The 24,412-nt window shown below is 40.2% G+C and overlaps 1 protein-coding gene across 8 annotated transcripts in view; it reads right to left on the bottom strand.

The window, feature by feature from the left end:
• Window positions 1-16,096, bottom strand: part of STAU2 (staufen double-stranded RNA binding protein 2) — a 320,498-nt gene extending 304,402 nt beyond the window's left edge. Inside the window, exons 1-2 of one of the 8 annotated variants that reach the window (XM_047728851.1) lie at window positions 16,079-16,096; window positions 6,143-6,208 (exon numbers count right to left, since the gene is read on the bottom strand). In XM_047728851.1, the coding sequence (XP_047584807.1) occupies window positions 6,143-6,160 (18 nt within the window). In that variant the 5' untranslated portion in view covers window positions 6,161-6,208; window positions 16,079-16,096. Of the gene's footprint in view, window positions 1-920; window positions 1,011-6,142; window positions 6,209-14,969; window positions 15,018-15,403; window positions 15,550-16,078 lie in introns of those variants that run through there. The other 7 variants (XM_047728849.1, XM_047728840.1, XM_047728841.1 and 4 more) reach the window with 7 other exon arrangements.
• Between the last annotated feature and the right edge of the window lie 8,316 nt (window positions 16,097-24,412).

The following is a 24,412-nucleotide window of genomic DNA, read 5'->3' as shown; positions in this document are numbered from 1 at the left end:
TTCTTTGACTCACTTTGGGTTTAATTTGCTCCTTTTTTCTAGTTTCCATAAGGTGAAAAATTAGATTTCAGTTCTTCTGAGTTCTTCTTTTTAAACATAGGTATTTACTATTATAAATTTCTCTCTGAGCACTGCTTTTGCTCTATCTCATTATGTCATGGTATGTTGTGTTTTCATTTGTCTGTAATTATTTTCTAATTTCCCCTGTGATTGCTTCTTTGACCCACTGGTTATTTATGAGTGTATTGTTTAATTTCTACAAATTTGTGAGTTTTCCAGTATTCTTATTGACTTCCAGCTCCATTCCACTGTGACTGAAGATACTTTTATGATTTCAGTTATTTAAAATGTACTGAATTTTTTGTGATCTAACAGATGGACTATCCTTTGTAGGATCTCATGTGCACTTGAAAAAAATGTGTATTCTGCTCTTACTGGGTGTTTTGTGTATGTCTATTAAGTCTAACTGGCTTATAATGCTGTTCAAGTCCTCTATTCCCTTACTGATCTGTCTAGACATTATATCCCTTATTCAAGGTGAAACAAGCACTGCAATTTTTGAATGAATGATTAAAACCATAAATTTTATTGCTGAATTCTCAATTGTGCTGCATTCCTCTAATGCTGGACTTTATTCTGGTGCACAGTTAATTACTTGCGATCATTTGAAGCCTTCTGAGGACTCTTCCCAATGCCTCATGTATTACAAGGTCTTTAGACTCCGGATAATTTAGACACAAACTATTAATGTCTTGTATAAATTCTGGAAATTGATTTCTTACTGCTTTCCAGTAGTTCATCCCCTGACTTTGAGTAGGCCTTGTCATGCATCTACAGATCAGAACTCAGCCAAAAACTCAAGAAGCACCTCCTGCAGATCTCCAGAATGTTTTCATGCTTGAGTGCACTTTTTTACTTACCTATATACTCACCCCTTTTCCCTCAAGTCTCTTCTCTCTGGCACTCTGCCCTGTGATTCTAACCATCTTGGCCTTCCCAAACACTTATCTTTGTTTCCTAATCTCAACAAAAGTGAGCTCTGTTTTAGTTCCTCCTCCTTGCACTGCAGCCTATATACAACCTTTAGGCTCTACTGTAAACTGGTATAATAGAAGGGCTTACCTCATGTGTTTCCATTCTCTCAGGGATCAGTCTGATGCCACCTGCCATCCAATGTCTTAAAATCACTGTTTACATATTTATATATTCTCAGGTTGTTTTAAGGAGGAAGGGTATATTATCGTTGCATAACAAATTACCCCCAACTTAGCATCTTAAAAAACAAGCATTTATTTTTTTCACACAGTTTCTGAGGTTCAGCAATCAACCAGCAGCTTAGTTGGGTGGCTCTGGCTCAGGATATCTCATGAGGTTGCAGTCAAGATGTTGATAGGCCAGAGTTTACAGCTGGAAACTTGACAAGGGCTGATAGATCTGCTTCCAAGAAGACTCAGTCACACACTCTTGGCTATAGGCCTCAATTCCTTGTTAGCTGTTGGCTATAGGCCTCAATTTCTCACCACACAGGCCTCTCCATAGAACTATTCACAACATGGCAGCTAACTACTCTGAATGAGCAAGGGGTGGAGTGTGGAGAGGGAAGGGGAGCCCAAAGGGACAGAGAAGAAGCAAAAGCCACAATGTCTTTTATAATCTATCCTTGGAAATGATCCATCACTTCCACCACATTCTATTGGCTATGTGTGAGAGGATTATACACTGGTATAAATGTCAGGAAGCAGGGATCATTAGGGCCATCTTGGAAGTGGGCCACACAGAGGAAAAATCCTGTTAGGTCAACACAGCAGAAAGCCAAAGTCCTTCTTACATAGTTTAATCTCCTTATGTTATTTTTTTAAATCCTCAAACTAGGGGTGCCTGGGTGGCTCAGTGGGTTAAAGCCTCTGCCTTGGGCTCAGGTCATGATCTCAGGGTTCTGGGATCGAGCCCCGCATCCGGCTCTCTGCTCAGCGGGGAGCCTGCTTCCTCCTCCTCTCTCTGCCTGCCTCTCTGCCTACTTGTGATCTCTGTGTCAAATAAATAAAATCTTTAAAAAAAAAAAAAAATCCTCAAACTATAGACTGCATCCTATGGCTTCAAGAGAGATTGGCAGATTGTAGATTCTACTCCAGAGCCAGACTTGGGAGATAAAAATAACTAAGAGTAAGTAGCAGCAGCTTTTAAGAGAAAAGAATAGAGTTCTTCATGCCTATGGCAAGAAAGAGGAGAGTACTTATGGCAGACCTGGACTTGAAAAAACATCCAAGTGCTTTTCATTCCCCCAACAACTACTCTACTCTAATGATTAACTTAAGTGTCTGCCATCCTTTCTCATCAATCTGCAGAGCCAGACAGCAATAACAACAGCAATATTAATAGCAGTAGCAATAGTGCCAGGGCCAATGCTAAGCATTTTGCCTCAGTTATTAGTTCAATTGCTCCTCACAATAAACCTGTGAGATAGGTATAATTATCTCTTAAATTCTAGGTCTTAGTTTCTTGATAATCCTACCCTAGCTTTATGCTTTACAGTGTATCTTGGTACACCTTTATTCTTCCTACATAACACCTCGCTCCCTCTTGTCCTATAGATTTCTCCTACTCTCTGGCACTGAAACACTGTTTTGTCCTGCCTGTCCTTCCATCCCACTTGAGTCAGGCCTTAAAGATTTCTCTTAGCTCCCACGTTCCCAACAAACACTCTTTCAAAGAAACCATAAGACTACTGAAACTTCTGTTAATCCCCTCCTGCTGGACTCTCCCAATGCTACAGCTGCCTAATACAGACTTCCCCTTAAACCAGGTAGAACACATGCCCTGTCAGGTCTGCCTCATCAAAGAAGCCCAAAACCTTTGTCTTATTTCAGTCATTCATTTAAAGATATTATTTCACGGCACACATGCCTTCTTAATTTATGTTTGCTACTGCTTAATGTTAAAATGGGTTTCCTTTCCCTGGAGGTTTAAATTAATCACCAGGGAGAAAGGTCCACAATATACCAAGCTCCTACTTAGTATAGTACCCTGGAAACATAGGTTCCCACTAGTTATTTGTTGAATAATGAATGCAAAATATAAAGTAATGATTATAAATACTAGCTCAGAAAACTCTCTTTGGGTATAATCCAAAAAATTTTATTTACAAATAAAAAGGAAAAGTTACCAGTAAACACATGTAAACAATTCACAAAAAGACAAAACACAAAAGAACAACAAAGAGAAGCAAATCATAGAAAAGCAAATTAAAATATCATTTTCAAACACTGAAGATTTGTCTAATAAAATTATTCTAATATAATTTTATATTTTTGGTATTTTAGCACCAAATATCTTTAAAATTTGCATACCCATTTGACCAGTGCTTCCATTTCTAATAATTACTTATAAGAAAATGATGGACAAAGGAACAGTTATATGTAAAGAAAAGAAAAAAAAATCACTGTGGCACTAACTATAATACAAAATCTGTGCAATAATAAGGGTTTGATTAAACAAATTTTAGTAATTCCAAACTACAAATTATCATTAAGTCACTTCCAAATATTATATAATCCCAGTTCTTTAAAGTAACATATATTCACATAAAAATATAACTGCATAGAAAAAAAAAAATCTAAAAGTATACACCCCAAAATGTTAGCAGTGATTATCTCTGTAAAAGAACAATGGAATTATTTCTGATTTTTTTTTCCTTATCTCTACTACTTAATTTTTCTACATGAGTAGCACATGGACAGCACACATTTTTAAAAGGCTAAAGTAAAAATGAAGAGCACAATTTAAAGGTAGAAGTGCCATTTCTATTAATAGAACATGGAACATTTCCATGTTCCGTGATAATAATCATGTCAGACAGAATTAATAGCAAGTAAAATATTTCAACAGCCTTGTTTTTAAGTAGTTCTGGGAATACACATGGAAGACTCTATTAGTACTATTCAGGCATCTTAAAACAACAAACAAAATGACCTCTCAAAAATATCGTACTAATCCAAAAGACAGTGTTAAAAATTACACAGTAAAAACCTCAACTGCTTTAAGGTAAGTGTCATCTTCAATCACCTTTTAATGCCTTTTCACATTTATCTTGAAAGCCTACACTCTAATGGGAAAGCAGTCATCACAAAAATGATAAAACATCAATCATTCCTAAGTTTAAGAATTCAATGAGACTTTAAGTTTGGCTGAAGAGAAAGTCTCTAGAACTTCTATTCCAAAATAGATTAATCTTTCCCCTCAGACTTGAACATCTCAGGGGATAAAACTTAGTTGATAATAAGATGGAATCCTGAGGTGAGTAACGTGTGTTGCAAGCAAAGCATGTATACCTCTTAGCACAGTGTACAATTTCTAGCCAAAGCACAGGGAGCTGTGTGTGGCCCTGCAGAATGCTGCCTAAAATTGTTTGTAAGGCCTCATTCAACATGACCAGTAGCACAGACAGTAACTCTTCATTAGGACTAATCTATAATTTTCAATGATGCTGATGGCATAAAATGAATATTCTTTCCACCTCTCTATGGTAGAATATGAAACAAATTATTCTGATTGCACCTGTATAATTAACAGCAGGTTATCAATACATTTAGCATCAACACAAACCTACAACACAGTTTGCAAGTCACATCTCATAAAGCTCCATCAATGGATCCAATGGGATTTGACCACAACTATGAAAGTACAAAAAGCACTAAGCATAGCACAGCTTTAAGATTCCTTTAAACTACATTTGTAACATCTTTGATGAAAGTAGTATTTATTGCACAAGAAAATTTTCTAGTACAAGGAGAAAATCAAAGAACAACTTTGCATAAGAAAGAGATTTTATGTTAATAGCATCTGGGTAAAGCAAGCATATGATACCTAAACTGACAACACAATTGTGTGATTATTGCTGAAAAGAATGGAGATCTCCTTGCTTTAGTGACAACCTTAGCATCATCCATCCACTTACTCAGCAAATATATGAAAAACCATACACAACCAGAACTATTCTAGGACCTGGGGAGATGAAAAAACAAAATCACTACCTTCATGGAGCACATGGTCTAATAAGGAACAGAGATGTTAAGCAAACAATTACACAGTTGAATATAACTGCAAATGTCAGAATGTCATTAAGGGCAGGGTACTATGTGAGCAAATAGTAGGGCTGGGAGTCAAGTGAGCCAACCACAGGGGAGGGAAAAAGAGGCCCAGGCAGAGGTAATCTATGCAAAGACCCTGCAGCTAGAATGACCTTGCCAATCCAGAAACTGAAACATTTAGATTGGAAGCATTTAGATTGTGTCCTGGGACGCTGTTAATTCTGAGATGTATAAAGTCAGCCAAGTTAAGAGATCAGTTGGGAACTGCTACATGGGTCTAGAAGACAGACTAAGTATGAACTTAGAAGTCATTGGTTTAGAGATGGTGTATGATGCACAGGCACTAGAGGGTACTACGTAGGCAAGGTGAACTGAACAGGTAGGGCCAGGTGTGTATTACTTCCTCAAATCATGCACACACAAGAGTCATTACTTCTTACAATCACATTACTTACTCTCTCTCAATTTATAAAATCTGAAATAAAACAAAGTATTTTCTAATATTATAATACAATGCCCTATTTGTCCAGAAAGGATAAGATTAAATACATAAAGTTCTTGGAGAAACAGTAAGACCTAAGGAAAATATTTTTTTTCAGTGAGTCTAAGACATTGTATGCTAAAGTTTATTTAGCAAGGCACTTCCTTCTAACCTTTTCCAGTGCCCTAGAAAAGGAACTTTTTTTAACACACTGATATAACTGCTTCACAAGATTTGTCACTAGAAATTCTTTCGGTTGGCAAAACTGCCTCCTACTGAAACTAGATTACAATTGTAAACATGCTGAATACACCAAGTCCTAGAGGGATGTAACATCAAAAAGACCAGACACACCTTGTGCTCTCTGCATACTCAAAAGTTAACAACTTTCAGAACTACTACTATAATCCTTAAACAACCTGCCCTGCACAGTCTCCTAGGATGAATATATAATATGTAATCGCTCTGTTAAGCAGTGGTCAGCATCATGGTTACAGAAAAGCTGGGTTAACATGTTCCACAATGTATGGCCCAAGCACCATATTAAGTAGGACATGCCTTAACACAAACTCACCTGATTTATTTGAAGCATGTTAAAACAATATTGACCAAACTGCTGTATCCCTCACGGCTCCAAAAACTGGAAAATGAAAATGAAGAAATAAAGTTCAGCTTAGTTGGTGATCTCAATGATTAGCACTTTAAATACATGTTGATCAAAGTCAAATATAAAACGGAGTAGAGGGGCGCCTGGGTGGCTCAGTGGGTTAAGCCGCTGCCTTCGGCTCAGGTCATGATCTCAGAGTCCTGGGATCGAGCCCCGCATGGGGCTCTCTGCTCAGCGGGGAGCCTGCTTCCTCCTCTCTCTCTGCCTGCCTCTCTGCCTGCTTGTGATCTCTCTGTCAAATAAATAAATAAAATCTTTAAAAAAATAAAAAATAAAAAATAAAATGGAGTAGACCTAGATCAACACAGAACTTCTATGATGATAAACATGTCTTCTATTTGCCTGTCTAATCCGGTAGCCACAGGCCACAAAGGGCTATTCAACATCTGAAAGTGGCTAATGCAACCAAGAAAGTAAATCTTCACATTTTTTTAAACTTTTCTTTAATGTTAATTTAAATTTAAATAACCCTATGGGACTACTGGCTATCATAGTGGACAGTGCAGATCTAGGCTGAAGAATGTCCCTTCTGGTTTTACAATTCTAAGACAATTCTAGTGAAAGTGAAGCTATTAAAAATAATCTAAAGGGGCGCCTGGGTGACTCAGTGGGTTAAAGCCTCTGCCTTCGGCTCAGGTCATGGTCTCAGGGTCTTGGGATCAAGCCCCACTTCGGGCTCTCTGCTCAGCGGGGAGCCTGCTTCCTTCTCTCTCTCTGCCTGCCTCTCTGCCTACTTGTAATCTCTATCAAATAAATAAAATCTTTAAAAAAAATAATAATAATCTAAAAATGTCAGATTAATATTTAATATACAGTCCCCTTTCTCTAGTAAGGTTTTAAACAGTTTTGTTTCCAAACTCTATAAGCTAAATTAAGCCTACACATAACTCCTCTAGGTGGTATGGAAGAGTACACAGTTAAGATTACCTAGCTGGATTTTTTTTTCTGTTTGTGGTTTTGTTTATCATCACTATAAAAAGAGCACACATAAAAAATTTCACATGAAATTTTCAGAAAAAGAAATCACCGTCCTGACACATCCCATTGGTATATCTGGATTTGTTTCCTTCTAGTTCAGACCTCCCACCATGGCTGTATTTCTTTTCATGCGGTAAATCTCTTCTACACTTAATTTAAAAACAGATACCAAATAAAGGGAGAAAACCCAAATCTATAAATGAACAAATAAATCATGGATTCTTTTTTTTTTTTTAAGATTTTATTTATTTGACAGGCAGAGATCACAAGTAGGCAGAGAGCAAGGAGGAAGCAGGCTCCCCACTGAGCAGGAAGCCCGATGTGGGGCTTGATCCCAGGACCCTGAGCTGAAGGCAGAGGCTTTAACCCACTGAGCCACCCAGGTGCCCCAAATCATGGATTCTTATAATGGTTAAAATGTACATAAAAAATAAATTATGGGGGGGGCGCTTCTGGGTGGCTAAGTTGGTTAAGCACCTGCCTGTGGCTCAGGTAATGATCTCAGGGTCCTGGGGCTGAGCCCCAAGTCAGCTGGCCAACAGGGAGTCTGCTTCTCCCTCTCCCTTTGCCCCTCCCCCTCTCTTGCTCTCTATATCTCAAATAAAGGAATAAAATTTTTTAAAAAAGTAAGTAAATAGGGGCGCCTGGGTGGCTCAGTGGGTTAAGCCTCTGCCTTTGGCTCAGGTCATGATCTCAGGGTCCTGGGATTGAGCCCCGCATCGGGCACTCTGCTCAGCAGGGAGCATACTTCCCCCTCTCTCTCTGCCTACTTATGATCTCTCTCTGTGTGTCAAATAAATAAATAAAATCTTTAAAAAAAAAAAGTAAGTAAGTAAATAAATAAAATACTTTATGTGGGTGCCTGGCTGGCTCAGTCAGTAAAGCATGCAACTCTCAATTTTGGGATTGTGAGTTCAAGTCCCACACTGGGCACAGAGCCTACTAAAAAAAAATAAGATAAAGAAAAATAAATTATGTATAGATTCCCCCCAAAAAGTTTCTAAAAAGCAACAACACAGTCTCAATAGGCAGCAAAAGAGCTAAATCCAACCACTTGGGTAGAAAATTTTATGCTATGAAACTTTAATATTAAACTTTCTATTAGAAGCAGAGATTCTTAATACACACACACACACACACACACACAGAGATTCACATATATATACACATATGGCTACCACTTTCTCAAGATGACAAATGAATCAATTCAAAATGAACTGGAACCTTTTCCATATATATTTTATATTTTTTATTTATATTATTTTATACTCATATTTATATTTTATATATATTAATATAAAATATAAAAATATATTTATATTTTCATTTTATATATTTTCTTTTTTATTTATATTTTATTATATTATATATTTATTATATTTTATATTTCATTTTTATATTTGTTTTATTTATATATTTATTTGCATTTTATAGGTTTTATATATTAAATATTTTATATAAAATTATATATGAATATATGAATATATTATATGTTATATGAAATATGTCCTATATCTTATAACAGAAATATATATATCCTATTATATATATATATATCTAAGCATCTGTAACAATTTTATATTTTCCAAAAGAATCATATGCTATAGAAATGGCACAAGGCCTGAGGATCACTTAATTTGAATCTTAGTCCAAGCTCTTCAGATTACCTTTCGAGCCTTGGTAAATTACTCTGTATGTCTTTGAGTCCTATTTCTTTCTTTCTTAATAAGTCTGTGAAAAGTAAACTAAGATCATTGTGGGAGGCAGCCTCTAGCAAATAGAATACAACAGAAATAATGAGATACCACTCACAATACTGGGTTTCAGAAAGATCACAACTTCCATCTTGGGTGTTACATGCTCTTATTCTCTCCCGTTTGCTCTGAAGGAAACTAGCTGCCATATTTTGAGGTGCCCTTTGGACAGGCCCACATGGCTAACAACTGAGAAAGGCCTTTGGCCAATAGCCCAAAAGAAAGTGAGGCCTTCAATCCAATACCCCCCAAGCAAATGAATCTTGCCAAGAGCTATATGAATGAGCTTGGAAGCAGATCTCAGATGAGAACACTGTCCCAGTGATAGCTTACTGCAAACCCAAAAAGACCTTGAGCCACAAGCACCAGGTAAGCTGCACCCATATTTCTAACCCACAGAAACTGAGATAATAAATGTTTGTTTTAAGCCTTTACTTTCTGGGGTAGTTTGTTATACAACAATAAGACATTCCCATTCACTCTAAAGTTCTATAATCCTATGGTGCTTTAGGTATTAATTAACATATCTATGTGGGTCAAAAAAATCAATTTCCTATTTAACATGAGCAAATGAGTTACATTAGAACTTGAAAATGATAAATTATGAAACTTAAACATTTACATTTTAATTTTACTCAAAAGATGAAATCACTAAAGTGTAGGAGTAGTCAAATGGTACTAAAATACACTAGCTATAACTAAAAATACATACTCAGCCAATATTCATTTTTTAACTGAAAAACATTCATTTGGAAGTTAAAATGTGAATAAACCACTAAAAGCATCTCAGTGACTTAGTATCCCTTACTTTCTAGAATTTAACATTATTTAGTAAGCACTCACAAAATCTGAAAAGTCCTATTTTGTATCATTTAATGTAAGCCTCTAAATATAACAAATGCTTATCTACAGACTTTTGTTTCTTCAACATTAGAGTTTTTTCGGTTTAATTCCAATGTAAGTAACATACAGCATTATATTAGTTTCAGGTGTACAATATAGTAGTTCAGCAATTCTATACATCACTCAGTGCTCATAAGTGTTCTCTTAATCCTCTTCACTACTTCACCCACCCACCCCCTTGTTTTCTACAGTTAAGAGTCTATTTTTTGGTTTGTCTCTTTTTTCTTCCTTTGTTCAACTGTTTTGGTTCTTAAATTCCATGTATGAGTGAAATCATACAGTATCTGTCTTTCTCTGACTGGCTTATTTCACTTAGCACTGTATTCTCTAGATCCATCCATGTTGTTGCAAATGGCAAGATTTCATTCACAGCTGAATAATATTCCACTGTATAACTATACCACATCTTCTTTATCCATTCATCTGTTGACGGACCCTTAGGTTGCTTCCATAATTTGGCCGTTATAAGTAACACTGCAGTAAATATACAGGTGTTCTTCAATATCAGAGTCTGTAACACTAGTGGCTGATTCCAAGAAGTAAGCACAGTAAGATATAAGAGTACATTTTTTAAAGTTCTAATCTTCCGATATACAAAAGGTAGTTGTAAGAAGAAACAAAAATAGGGGCGCCTGGGTGGCTCAGTGGGTTAAAGCCTCTGCCTTCAGCTCAGGTCATGATCTCAGGGTCCTGGGATCGAGCCCCGCACCGGGCTCTCTGCTCTGCGAGGAGCCTGCTTCCCTCTCTCTCTGCCTGCCTCTCTGCCTACTTGTGATCTCTCTCTCTGTCAAATAAATAAATAAATAAATCTTTAAAAAAAAAAAAAAGAAGAAACAAAAATAAAAGCACCTATTTGCTTAAAATTGACCATACTATTTTAAGTATTCTGTAAGCTTCTCTTTTACAATTATAAAGATCTGTATAAATTAAAACATGAAACTATGTCTATAATAGCACTCTGTGAGGTAACTGGACAATCTTCTGAAGTTCCTCCTTTTTTACCAACCAATTTTATTACATTTACATCAATACAAAAATTATAATTTGCAACCACACTATGGACAATTCAAGATGCCCAGTGGCGTGTCTTTAACACCTCCTTCCTCCTTTACAGACATGCCAGATCTACTGTCCTAAATTTAAAACAACTTGATAAAATATCAATAAAATGCAGAACAGTTTTATATTGCCCATGATATCATAAAATCCACCTCTCCTTCTTCTGTCAAAAAAGTTTCCAGCTATAGTTTATTCCAATTACAGCTAAGTACTTTTAGAGAAACCTATTCACATGTCTGAAAAATGCCCTACAATGATATCCAGTCAGGCACATTAGGACATGCAGTTCCAGATTCCAAGCTACTAAATGAAAACAGGCAGGGCAGTTTATGGAGAGAGGGCTCTACTAACTGTAACAGATTTGTTGCTCATGGAGAACTGGAGGTCCAGTGTGTATCTGAAATGTACTGCTAACATAACTTACTGCATTTATTATTACATTTTGCCCAGCTGGTAATTTGAAAGCTGTACAAAATTCAATCTATAAAATCCTCAACAATTAAACACTGCTTCATAAATTGGCATTATTAATTTATCTATAAATTTTTTTTTAATTTTATTTATTTATTTGTCAGAGAGAGAGAGGGAGAGAGAGCAAGCACAGGCAGACAGAATGGCAGGCAGAGGCAGAGGGAGAAGCAGGCTCCCTGATGAGCAGGGAGCCCGATGTGGGACTCGATCCCAGGACGCGGGGATCATGACCTGAGCCGAAGGCAGCTGCTTAACCAACTGAGCCACCCAGGCATCCCATATCTATAAATTTTTATATCAGCACCCATCCCACAACTGACAGGTAATCCTCACTTAAATGTCTTGTTTGGCAATATAAAAATCAAAAACATTTGCTACCACCATTCTTAGGCTCCAAAATACCATAAAACTAAATATCAGCTTAAAAATTCTTACTCTGAAAAATTCATGGGGTCCTTAAAAAGCATTAAAAAATGGATTTTGGGGGGCACCTGGGTGGCTCAGTGGGTTAAACCTCTGCCTTTGGCTCAGGTCATGATCTCAGGGTCCTGGGATCAAGCCCCGCATAAGGCTCTCTGCTCAGCAGGGAGCCTACTTTCCCCCCCTCTCTTTCTCTGCCTGCCTCTCTGCCTACTTGTGATCTCTCTGTCAAATAAATAAATAAATAATCTTTTTTAAAAAATTGATTTTTTAAATTCTCATTTCTTTTTAAAAGTATGACTCAAAAAACTTTTACATAAGAAATCAAAATAGGGGCACCTGGGTGGCTCAGTGGGTTAAAGCCTCTGCCTTCAGCTCGGGTCATGATCCCAGGGTCCTGCTTCCTCCTCTTTCTCTCTCTCTCTCTCCTGCCTCTCTGCCTACTTTGTCTGTCAAATAAATACATAAAATCTTAAAAAAAAAATCAAAATAATTTGGTATAAATTTTAATTATCTCCTAAGAGCCTATGAAAGATTCTAAGTATACAGAAATCTCACCACGAAGAAAAAAAGAAAACATAACATTTATCAGAAATGTTGTATCTGTAGTTTATCAGAAACTAAATGTTGTATATAACATCCTATATTTTGCCATTCTTACATTAAATCATTTAATACTCATCACCTTGGGATGTAGATGTTAGCTCCACTTTTCTAGAAGTTGCATTACATCCCCATAGTCCACTGCTAGGATTAAAACCTAGTATGGTCTGGTTGAAGTAAGTCTTTATTATACATTTATTATACATTAAATTCATAAAGACTTCACTTCTTAAAAATTTTCCTGTCACAAAGGTCTTGACCTCTAGGACAACATAAAGATAAGCCTCCTATATAGAATTCTGGGGATTTATTTGAAATCAAATGGTTATATACACATAAATATAAATTATAACTATTATGGATTCTAGACTCATTTATATTTTCTTGAGTACCTATAGGAGGCACAAATATATCTACACATAATTGGATCATACTACGCATGCCTCCAACTATTCTAATATTAACACAATTAACACAATTCTAATATTAACACAATTAACACAATTCTAATATTAACACAATTAACACAATTCTAAAATTAACACAATTCAATTTTGCAATATCTAGATTTTTCTCTCTTTACTATCTGTACACATGATGACACCCAGAACTCAAAGTGAATAAAAGGAGAGCATAATAGTAAGGAAGTTAACTAAAAAGAAAAAACCCCAACATATTAACCAATTATATCTTCCAGAATCTGATCCCAAACAGTAAAATCACTCAGCTCACTTTCTGTATTGTTTACACACTAAAAATTTGATGATCATTTTAGATATTTTTTATATTCTTTGCTGAAAACCAAACCAACCCACTCTTTCCTAGAACTTCATTCCAGGCAAGCCAAGTAAACTAAAATATAAAATGCATATGGCTTTCCATGCTGATTAGGAATAAAGAGACATAATAATGTAACTTACCCTCAAGTGGTCCCGGAAAAAAATACTATGTACATGTGACTGACAGAGATCTAGTGATAAATGGGTAAAATGGTAACAGGTGAATCTGAGTAAAGATTACAAGAGTTTCTTTGTATTATTCTTATTCTTGCTACTATTCTATAAGCTTGAAATTATTTCCAAATAAAAAGTTAAAAATTATATGCCATTCTATTTGTAGTTACCAATACATATTCTGATTATACAACAACATTTTTACACATACAAACTGGATTTCTGAGGAAAAATTCAGTGATTTGCTAGGAAGTATGCACTATATCCTACCAACTAATAATCACTTGGTAATAAATTTCAAACTACACTGCTATGTAATGAAATGTGGCAATGGTGACTTGAAATGACATCACAGAAGGGGGAAAAAAAAAACAGTAGACACACCACATAGTTTGGTATAAAAGCCTCACAAATTTAATACAGGCCTACTGCAAAATGCAGCAAATCTACAATTCAAGTGATATATGAGATCTCTGGTTTGCAGTAAAATATAGACAAACTAAAAAATTAAACACTTGCCATATTACAAAACAACTGAGAATGCAGGGTGTCTTAGTTTTGAGTGTTTCATTAACCAAGATTTTTTTTCCCCCACTGCAGTTCAATTCACAACAATATAACTGAATCATCTTCAGAAAGGACTAGGAAAGGAAATACCCTCCCGGAGAAATGTTGCAATCTTCTCTCCTACAAGGTTACTATTATCCTGCCTTCCCATCACAATTTTGAATTCAAGTGTTCACCACGGTTTCTTAAAACGTAAGGATGCATCAGAAGAGAAGCAATGGTCACCAAAAGTTCACCAAAATTGTGAAATTAAACATTAAAAATATGGGTTTTCAGCTAACAGTAATATACCTTTAAAGGATCATCTCTATCGTTTCTGCAGGAACCACCCACTTTAAAATCCTTTAGTACATTCCCTTAATTGAACGGCCCATCTCTACACCAGTAGTAGTTCTTAACCTTTTGGGGGAGGGAGGTGGCGGGTCACGCCGAGTACAGACCCTTTCCCAAGAAAATTGTTCACAAATGCAAAATTCTGCACATATTTCCAGGAACTTCCAGAACCCCCGAAGCCATTATCCCCGCCCCCCCCCCTCCCCGCTAAGAATCCCAGTTCAGCGTCTCCTCGATTGCCTCTGCAGAACACTCCCCTCACCACAATCCCGGCTCTCCCCGGGAAGGACTGGAGGCTCTGCCCTCACACAGCGGATTCTGTAACTGATCTTCGTCTCTCCTCCCAACTCCCTTCACCTCGGCAAGGTCACTAACTGCCAACTACCCCTTTAAGCCGAGCCATCACGGTAGTAGTTCCTACGAGCCACAGCAGAACTAGCCTGTCATAGGATATATTTTGTCCCCTCGGCCCCACCTACCTTCCCCATTTCGGCGTGTTACGTCTTCACCACTTGCCCATTATACAGAAATAGCCACCAGCACCACCCCCCGGCGCGCCCCCAGGGCCATTTCCAGCAGACCCTCCAAGGGCCTCGCTCCATCTCTTCCCCTTCCCATCCCTCCCCTCCCCTCCGCAGGGACCCACCTTCGGGCCCTCCCCCTCCCTCCCTCCCACACCGCCGCTTCACCCACCGTCCCCTCTTCGGGCTGTTGCCACCGGGGCCCCCAAGATCCCACCTTCCAGCGTCCTCCGTCGGGTGCCTGTCTCCCCCACCACCCCACCCCGACCCCGGCGTTCCATTTACGCCGGCCTCCAAGCCTTCCTCCCAGCTCCTCCCCTCCGGACACCTGTGTCGTCCCACCCCTCCACACACGCTCCCCCCCCAATTCATTCGCCCCGTCCCCCGCTCCTCAGCACCCCCACCGTCATCCTCCCCTCCCCCTCCCGCCAGGAGAAAGCCCGAGGGAGGGAGGGAAAGCGCGGGGGAGGGGAGGCCGCTAAGGGGCCGCTCTTCTCGGGGTTCGCCGCGCTCAGCGGACCTGCAAGACTCCCCAGCGCCCTCTGTCTCCTCCGCCAGCGGGGCGGAAGTCGAGGCCTCCCCGACGCCCCCAACGAGGGTATTTACCTTCTTGCCAGGGACACTTTGCAGACGGCTCCAACATTGGCAAGCACTACAGAGAACTGACCCCGCTCGGCCGCCGCCGCCGCCGCCGCCGCCGCCGCCGCCGGCTTCCACCCCTCGGGCTCCCCGCCCCCCGCCTCCGCCCGCCTTCCCAGCGCTCCCGCCGCGCCCTCCCGGGCTCGCGCCGCGCGCCCCCGCCTGCGCAGCCGCTCCCGCGCCCCAGTCAGTCCGGCGCGCGCGCGCGCGCGCGATCCCGGCTCTTCGCGGCCCCGGCCGCGCGCCCCGCGCCGACCCTAGCTCCGTTCCTCCTCCTGCCCGCCCGCAGCCGAGCGCGGCCATTGTTTGCGGCGCCGCTCCCGCCCCCTGGCGGCCGTCCGGCCCCCCGCAGCAGCGACCGCCGCCGGCGCTGCGTACTGGCGCCGGCACAGTGGGCCCCGGGGCGAGGGCCGTTCTCTGAGGCCTAGGGAAAGAGAGCGAGAGAATGTAGGGGGAGCGCGCCCCGTCCTCAGTCTCCTAGTCCTCCGTTTGGCTCCCCGTCCTGGCTCCCCACCCCCTCAGCTGCAAAGGGTGGGCCTGAAGCAGCTCCTTCCACACCTGCACTCGGCAACTGCCTCCACCGCCCAGTTGACCTTCTGCTCTTTCCAGACGCCGCTACGCGCCCAGATTCTCTGCCCGTACCTTCCCCAGGCTCTCAGGCTGCCCCCCTCTGCTCTGCTGGGGACACGCGACCATCCCGCGTCTGCTCCGGCCGCCGCTGTGCAATGCACGGTTTAGCGGACCCTGCACCTTTCCAGACTCAGGGAGGAGGGGGGCGGGGGAGGAGAGGAGGGGGTCACTGCAACTGTCTCGCCCAGAAAACACTAGTGATCAGTAATCACCAGCTGTCCAAGATCGGCAGCGTGGCCAAACATAATCCTCCACCAAAACACACACACACACACACACACACACACACACACACAACCTATTGGTTCATTAAAAAGAAATCCTTAGAACAAAAAATGAGGACCATCTTAGAACAGTGCCCTAGATCCTAGATTGTTGAGGCAGGAGTGCCAGAAAACTCGAATTACTTCTTGAACCGTCCTGGTTTTGATGTGGGTTACAGATGTCCAGATGACTTAACCCGGCTAAGCCCAGTGAAATCCAATCCTTCACTTACTGAATGGCACCAAAAATAATTTGACAATAAAGTAAGTCTAGAAATAGAATTATTACTTTGTTTTCACAAATTCTCCATTTGCATTATTATTCCCAGGGTTCCTTCTACCAAGCCTGATTTCAGTCATCACCTAAAACTGATAGTTCGATCTACAACTGGGGAGACAATAATAGCCTAGTGGTTAAGCCAAAGGAACCAGAATTAGATAAGCAAGCCTGGTTATCCACTTGCTAACTTCAGGATGGGCATGTTACTCATTCAGTGCGTCTGTTTATCCTTTTGTTCAAGAGATTACATATGATGATATGTATTTAACTGTGATTGTATATAAAGCCCTTTAAACTGGGCCTGGCATATGGTACTATAGTAGCTACTGCTACATTTTCCTCTTAGAACTTTCCTAAACTCCTCCTCTTTACCTCTGTCAGTTCCCACACACTTAACATGTTGATGCTCCCTAAATCTGCACTAGTCCTATTGACTTCTAGCTTCTCAAGCCTAGCATCAACCAGCAGTTCTCCAAACAAGCCTACCACTTTTGTGTCTTCCCATAGGCTCTTACCCTCTCACTGGATGAAGTACTCCATCCCCCCTCACTGGATGAAGAAATCATCCTTCAAATAATTCTAAAATCAGCTCCTTGAGAGGCATTTTCTGACTCCTCTGAGCTGTCTCCTGACTCTCTTCTCTGGCACTGTAGCTATATTGAATTGTATTGAGCCCATCTCTCCTCACCAAACAGTGCATCTTTTCAGGGCAGCCTCTGTGTCCATTTATCTTTGTAGCTCCAGCATCCAACAGCAAGAGGTGGAAGTAAATGCGTTTGGATTAAATGGATGAGTTTATGCTTTTGAAAGACTCTAGAGTGGTCAGAAATTTCATCCCCTCTGATTCAGACATTTAAAGTTAATTGAAAACTTTGCCTCCATTGTAACTTTTTCTATTTTATTTTATTTTATTAAAGATTTTATTTATTTGAGAGAGAGCACAAGCGAGCAGGAGCAGGGGGAGAGGGAGAAGGAGAAGGAGAAGAGGGTTGCACACTGAGCAAGCAGCCCAATGCAGAACTTGAACCCAGAACCCTGGGACCATGACCCGAGCCAAAAGCAGCCGCTTAACCGACTGAGCCACCCAGGCGCCCCTGTAACTTTTTCTTATATCTGATTTTAAGTCTTCAGTTATCCACTTGCTAAGGAACCATGGGCATGTTACATTTAACCCCAAATAGACTGATTTTTTAAAATTCTGTTGGGGAGGGAAATTTTTCCTTTACCCTCCTAGATTCTTTGGACGGTAAACGGATATAAAACAGATTAACAAGAGAAACACTAGCTACATATACCTCTGGGAGCCCCATAAGCACAAAAGACCCAAGGACAAGTCAGACAATTGAGGTTTATATGCCATCCTAAGTGAAGAAATGGGATAGAAGCCTGGGGCTTCAAATGGGAGAAGGGTGATTCAGAGGATGATAAGAAGAGCATATGTTTGGTAATTAGATGTTTGTCCTGCCATACAGATAAGTCATTCAGATAAAAGATATCTCCAATTATAGCTCTCTCTGAGCCAGACCCCATATCTAAATTATTTAGCTGAGAGAGAGATAAAGCCTTTCTTGAGTCACTGGGTCTTGATTTCATTGTCTTCAATCAAAATAATCTACATCCCAAAGTGGCATATTTGGGGGTCACATATTCTGCTCCCCTTCAAGCTGTGATAATCAGAGAAATTTGTTAAGCTTGAAACCACTTTCAGTTGCTCAAGGTATGTGTGCCTGTGTGTGTGTGTATACATATATAGCATCAGTGCATGAAATCACGAGTGACACAGAAATCCACACATAAATTATGATCTTCGGAAGATTTTACTTTAAAATAAAATATTTCTGGGGCGCCTGGGTGGCTCAGTGGATTAAGCCTCTGCCTTCAGCTCAGGTCATGATCTCAGAGTCCTGGGATCGAGCCCCGCATTGGGCTCTCTGCTCAGTGGGGAGCCTGCTTCCCCCTCCCTCTCTCTGCCTGCCTCTCTGCCTACCTGTGATCTCTGTCTGTCGAATAAATAAAATATTTTAAAAAATAAAATAAAATAAAATAAAACATTTCAATAGGAGTTGAAAGTAATAGATATTTAAAGAAGAGTGGTCCTATAGGCAGCTGATTAAAACAAAGCAATTGATTTATCCATGCATCTTCAGCAGGTACCATGGAGTCAAATATTCAAATATAAGAAAAATATACTTTCAAATTCATCTTTGTCAGGTTTGAGCAATTTGAATGGGACAGATTTCAGAATCACAAGCCATGTTTTCTCTTCCAAATATGTCCTCTCTTTTCATATATATTTTTTAAAGTTTTTTTGGGGGGGGTGCCTGGGTAGTTCATTCATCAAGTGTCTGCCTTTGGCTCAGTCATGATCCCAAGGTCCTGGGTTCAAGCCCTGCATGGGGCTCCCTGCTCGGCAGGAAGCCTACTTCTCCCTCTCCCACTCCTCCTGCTTGTGTTCCCTCTCTCGCTGTATCTCTCTCTGTCAAATAAATAAATAAAATCTTTTTTAAAAAATAGTTTTTTTTTTCTTTTTAGCAATCTTTATGCCCTACATGGGGCTCAAACTCACAATCTCAAGGTCAAGAGTCACATGCTTTTCCAAATGAGCCACCCAGGAGCCCCCTCTCTTTTCTTGTATTATTACATCCTTCTCTTAACATCTGTTTCCCTGTAAAATTCATCTAGCCCCAGTGCCCACTATATAAATTACTCTCCTTTATATGTTTATTTTGACTTATTTTTATCACTACAGGCTATGTGTTCCTTCCAGTATACCGTCAGCTCCTCGAAGACAAGAACAATGACTTCCTTATCTTTGCTTCTTCAGCATCTAACAGAAACCACCTACGGTGATCAATAAGTTCTTGTTGAATGAATGGATGGTGAATTTGACAAGCATTTACATAGAACCTACTATATGCCGAGTACTATTTATGGCCCAGGGACACAGAACAATGGAAAAAATCTGCGAAATCTTTCTCCTCCTTACAGAGGAACTTACAGAGGAATGAATGAATAAATGCATGAAATAAACATTTCCAAATCCTTTACCTCTAGTAGAATTGCATTCTGGAAAATTCCCAGTGTATTTGTGTGCTCACAAATAAATTGATTGTTTGGAACTCAATAATTTTTCCATAATAATGATGACAAAATAGTTATTAGTAATGAAGGATAGTTGGAAGGAAGGCAGGCAGGGACAAGGGGCCCCACCTGAAGGGGAAACCACCCTTTAAAAGATTTTACACCACCCTGGAAGGAGCCCTCCACCCTTTCCCACCTGATAGGTAGAAGACAAAAACCTGATTTGGCAATAGGCTCATGGAGGATTAATCAGATTTAAAAAGCCCACCAGTAGCAACCCTCTTGGGTCCCCTCCCTCCTCCTTGGGAGCTTTGAATTATGGCTCAATAAACTTTGCTTTGCTGCCCACCACTCTTTGTCTGGTCTACCTCTTCACTCTTTGAAGTGGTGTGACCAAGAACCATGTGCACCAAAGGAAAAGAAATTCTGCAACATTAGGATGTCAGCTGTCTGAACTGTACTAAAAAAATGAGTAAAAATAAATTATGTTGTAAATATAATCATTAAGAGTAAGGAAACAAAATTTTATTTAATGAAGTATGCAGAGGTTCTTTTAAGTCTCATGAAACATAATGTCCAACAACTATTTTTGGAATAAATAATGAATTATGCTTATATTGACTTTTCTTTTTCCTTCGTATCTATCATCTTTTCTCTAAAAAATCTGTTTTTTTTTTTCTTGAATATATCTATACTTTCCACCATGCCAGAAATTTGAGTCACCTATGTTCTGTCAGATATTTTTATTCTAATTTATTTATTAGCTACTTACTGGCATTATGTCTCAATTTCAAACTTACTTGCCAAAATACAAAATGATAGTTTTGCAATCTGCTTTTTCATTTCAATCTGTGTTTTATAATCTGTAAACTGGGTTCTTTTATTGAATATGTACTGGTACTATGTTTATCTACAGTACAATGCACTCATAGAAACAATTTTTCTGTTCATGGATATTTTCCTTCTATCCTGGGTAGGCTGTCTTTTGAATGACATGTTCCATTTTCATATTATTATAATTAATATTATTATTACTTCTGCTGTGATGATTGACCTAATTTTTTTTTTAAAGATTTTATTTATTCATTTGAAAGAGAAAGGCAGAGAAAGCTCAAGCAGGGAGCAGAGGGAGAGGGAGAAGCAGGCACTCCACTGAGCAGGGAGCCCGATGCGGGGCTCGATCCCAAGACCCTGGGATCATGACCCGAGCCGAAGACAGTGGCTTAACCCACTGAGCCACCCAGGTGCCCCCCTAATTTTTTTTTTTAAAGATTTTATATATTTGAGAGGGAGAAAGAGGGAGAGAACACAATCAGAGGGAGTGGGAGAAGCAGGCTCCCCACTGAGCAGGGAGCCGGATACGGGTCTGGATCCTAGTACCCTGAGATCTTGACCTGAGCAAGATGCTTAACCATGACTAAGCTACCCAGGCATCCCTGAACATGATTTTTTTTTTTTTTTCATTTTGCTCATGCCTAACCTAGGAAGCTCGCTCCAGATCCACTATTAGCTTATCACTGACCAGTAGAAGGGGGAATAAAATTCTGTTTTGTTGGGGCGCCTGGGTGGCTCAGTGGGTTAAAGCCTCTGCCTTCAGCTCAGGTCATGATCCTGGGGTCCTGGGATCGAGCCCTGCATCGGGCTCTCTGCTCCGCGGGGAGCCTGCTTCCTCCTCTCTCTGCATGCCTCTCTGCCTACTTGTGATCTCTGTCTGTCAAATAAATAAATAAAATCTTTAAAAAAATAAAATAAAATTCTGTTTTGTTTCATTCATTTCATTTGTTTTTTAGAGATGGGAGAATGTAATACTGTGATATAATACAAAATATTTATTTTTGTATTTGTCCAGGGTTTGTGGCATGATGCTCCTAAAATTCTTGTAATATCCCTAAGTGATAAGAGTGATAGGAGCATCTTTTGCTATAATATTTGGGTTTTGTTCCCAGATCCTGAAATAGCTGCAGTATTAAAGGTGAAAAGGAGTGTCTTTTGCTTTCAGAAAAAGTCCCTCTCAACCACACCTGAGTTTATGTTAATGAGGTGACATTTGGAAAGTGCCTAAGGATAGAGGTTGCTAAGGGAACCAACCACACCTTAGAGGGTTGAGACTTTTGGCCCCACCTTTTGACCTCTAGGGATGGGGTAGAGATCGCCACTGGCCAATGATGTAATCATTCCTGCCTACACAATGAAAACTCCATAAAAAACTAACTGAAGAAGAGAGCTTCCAGGTTGCTGACTCGTCAAGGTGCAATGCCTGGGGAGGACCAGGAAGCTCTACGCCTTGTCCTAAGCACCTCTTCACTTTGACTGTATCTGAGATGTATGTTTTCATAATAAACTTGTATTCTAGTAAGTAAATGTTTTCCTGTGAGTCACTCTAGCAAATTACCGAGCCTGGGGAAAGGGTATGGGAACCCTCGATTTTTACCCAGTCGGTCAGAAACACTAGTGAAAATCTGGTCTTTCAATTGACATGTGAAGTGGGGGGAGTGACGCAGTCTTGTGGGACTGAGATCTTAACCTGTAGGGTCTACACTAAAGACCATGGTATTCAAGTCAGAATTGCTTGGTGTGTTGGTGTGAGTAGTAGAATAAAGAAAAACTATGTTGTCCAGAGAGTCAGAGTCCAGAGAATCAGAGAATTGGTTGGTGGTATGGGAAAACATTCCATAGAATGAATCTATAAATTTGGCTTTATTCCACCATATTTACCCTAAGTTTCTGATACTTTTCCTTAAACCACATACAGCTAACAAACGCTTAAACTGTGCCTTCTTTATAATTGTTTAAATTTCTTTGCAATGGAAATAAACTTGTAACATCTCCAAGGCAAGAGGGGTGGGGAGGATGGCAGGTGTTGTTTCTTAAATAAGTTACGACTTCTTCAAATACTTTTCAATTGTGACTATTTTGAAAGGCATCATCTTAGCAATCACCTCTCCATCTTTCCTTATTGTACCCCACCCCCGACTTTTCAAAAGACTTCATTATTCATAGAACATTCTTTTCCTTCCCATTTGTAAAGGAAGGATAAAAAAACTAAGCATGTTGGCTATTTATACCTTCTCACTCTTTCCTCTCTTTGGTAATTGTCAACGACATTCTGCATTTATAATATACTGTATTGCAATAACCATCCTAAAATCTAGTGGTCTAAAACAACAGCAATTTATTGAGTTCAAGCAGTTTGGGCAAGGCTCACGAGCTGGTCTCTGCTCCATGCAGAATTAGCTAGAGCAACTCATAGGCTGAGCCTGTGTAAGGGTGTGCTTACTCACATCTGTGGTTGATGCTGGCTGTCAGCTGGGACTATCAGCCAGAATACCTACCTATGGCCTCTCTCTAGCTGCTTGACTTTCTCACAGTGTAGTGGCTGGGTTCTAAGAAACAGGAAGTCAAAGACATCAGTTTGTCTTTTTCCTAAATGTAAGCTCTGTGCCCAACATGGGGCTTGAACTCAACGACCCTGAGATCCAGAGTTGCATACTCTACCAACTGAGCCACCCAGGTACCTCAAAGACATCAGATTTTTAAGGGCTGGGCTCACAAGCTGGCACAGATATGCTGTGAATTCTGCCATGTTCTATCGGGCTCAGATTCAAGGGGTAGAAACTTGCCCCCATCTCTCCACAGAAGGCATGTGTCATCAAAGAATTTCAAAGTCAGATTTTAAAACTCCATACGTTCTCTGAAACATACCACCTTGTCTTTTCACTGTGTTGTTTCTATGTTAAAATAAAAGTGACATTGAACATTTCCTTCCATGGATACCTGGGTCCGCATGAATCACGGCAGCTGATTTCACACATCTAATATTTTCCTTGCCCAGTGAGGGCAGTTGCACACCTGAGTTATGGAGATTACGAAAACCAGGTTCAAGAGAAAGAGGGCTTCATATTCTTTCCTAGTCTACTCTCCTCCCCAGGTCAAGCGGAGGCTTTGGGCAAGTTAAAGGAGTTAGCAGTTGCAGCAGCAGAAGAGACAAACGGGTAGGTTGGAAGCAGGAGGAAATTTCCAGAACTCATGTGCAATTGGAACATCTCACAATGCCGCATTTCTGGGACATAGCACAGTTGGAAGTGGGCCATGCTGCCAGTGAGGAAGTAAGAAGTGACCTAGGGAGGGACCACAGAAGGCAGCCAGACAAGGCTGCCCCAAGCAAGGGTGGTTCCTTTTTCTCCCAGTCACAGCCCAGCATCACCTCCAGGCTCAAGCCATTTGATCATTTACTCATTCAACATATATACCCGTGATAGGATCTAGAACATGTTATCCCAAAACAGAACCCACTGGCATATGGAATATTTTAAACTGAAGAAATTTGAGAAACAGCATGTGCAGAACTGACTTTCTGACCTTCCCCTGAAATAGGAAATAAAACCCTCATGTGAGAGGCGTCCTCCCTACACCTAGAGAAAAGGAGCATTCTTGTCACCAAAGATGAAGGGACCCAGAGAGGAATCTGCATGAACAGGCCTCACCAAGTTTTCACCAGTTTTACTACACTTACCTCACAACCTTTGTCCTGTCATCATCCGGCAACTCTTCACGGAACCTAGCATAACAGCACGCAGGCTTAATTGTTTCTTCTGGTCTTCACTTCTTTAGGAAGGATTCTGCACCACATAAAACTTCTATTAAATAAATCTGTATGTTCTTCTCTTATTAATTTGTCTTTTGTTACAGGGGTGCCAGTCGAAAACTTAGAAGGGTAAAGGA

The sequence above is a fragment of the Lutra lutra genome, chromosome 4 (assembly GCF_902655055.1).
Source record: "Lutra lutra chromosome 4, mLutLut1.2, whole genome shotgun sequence".
NCBI lineage: Eukaryota > Metazoa > Chordata > Mammalia > Carnivora > Mustelidae > Lutra > Lutra lutra.
Note: the sequence above shows the minus strand (reverse complement) of the source record. Positions and strands in the feature narration are given on the sequence as shown.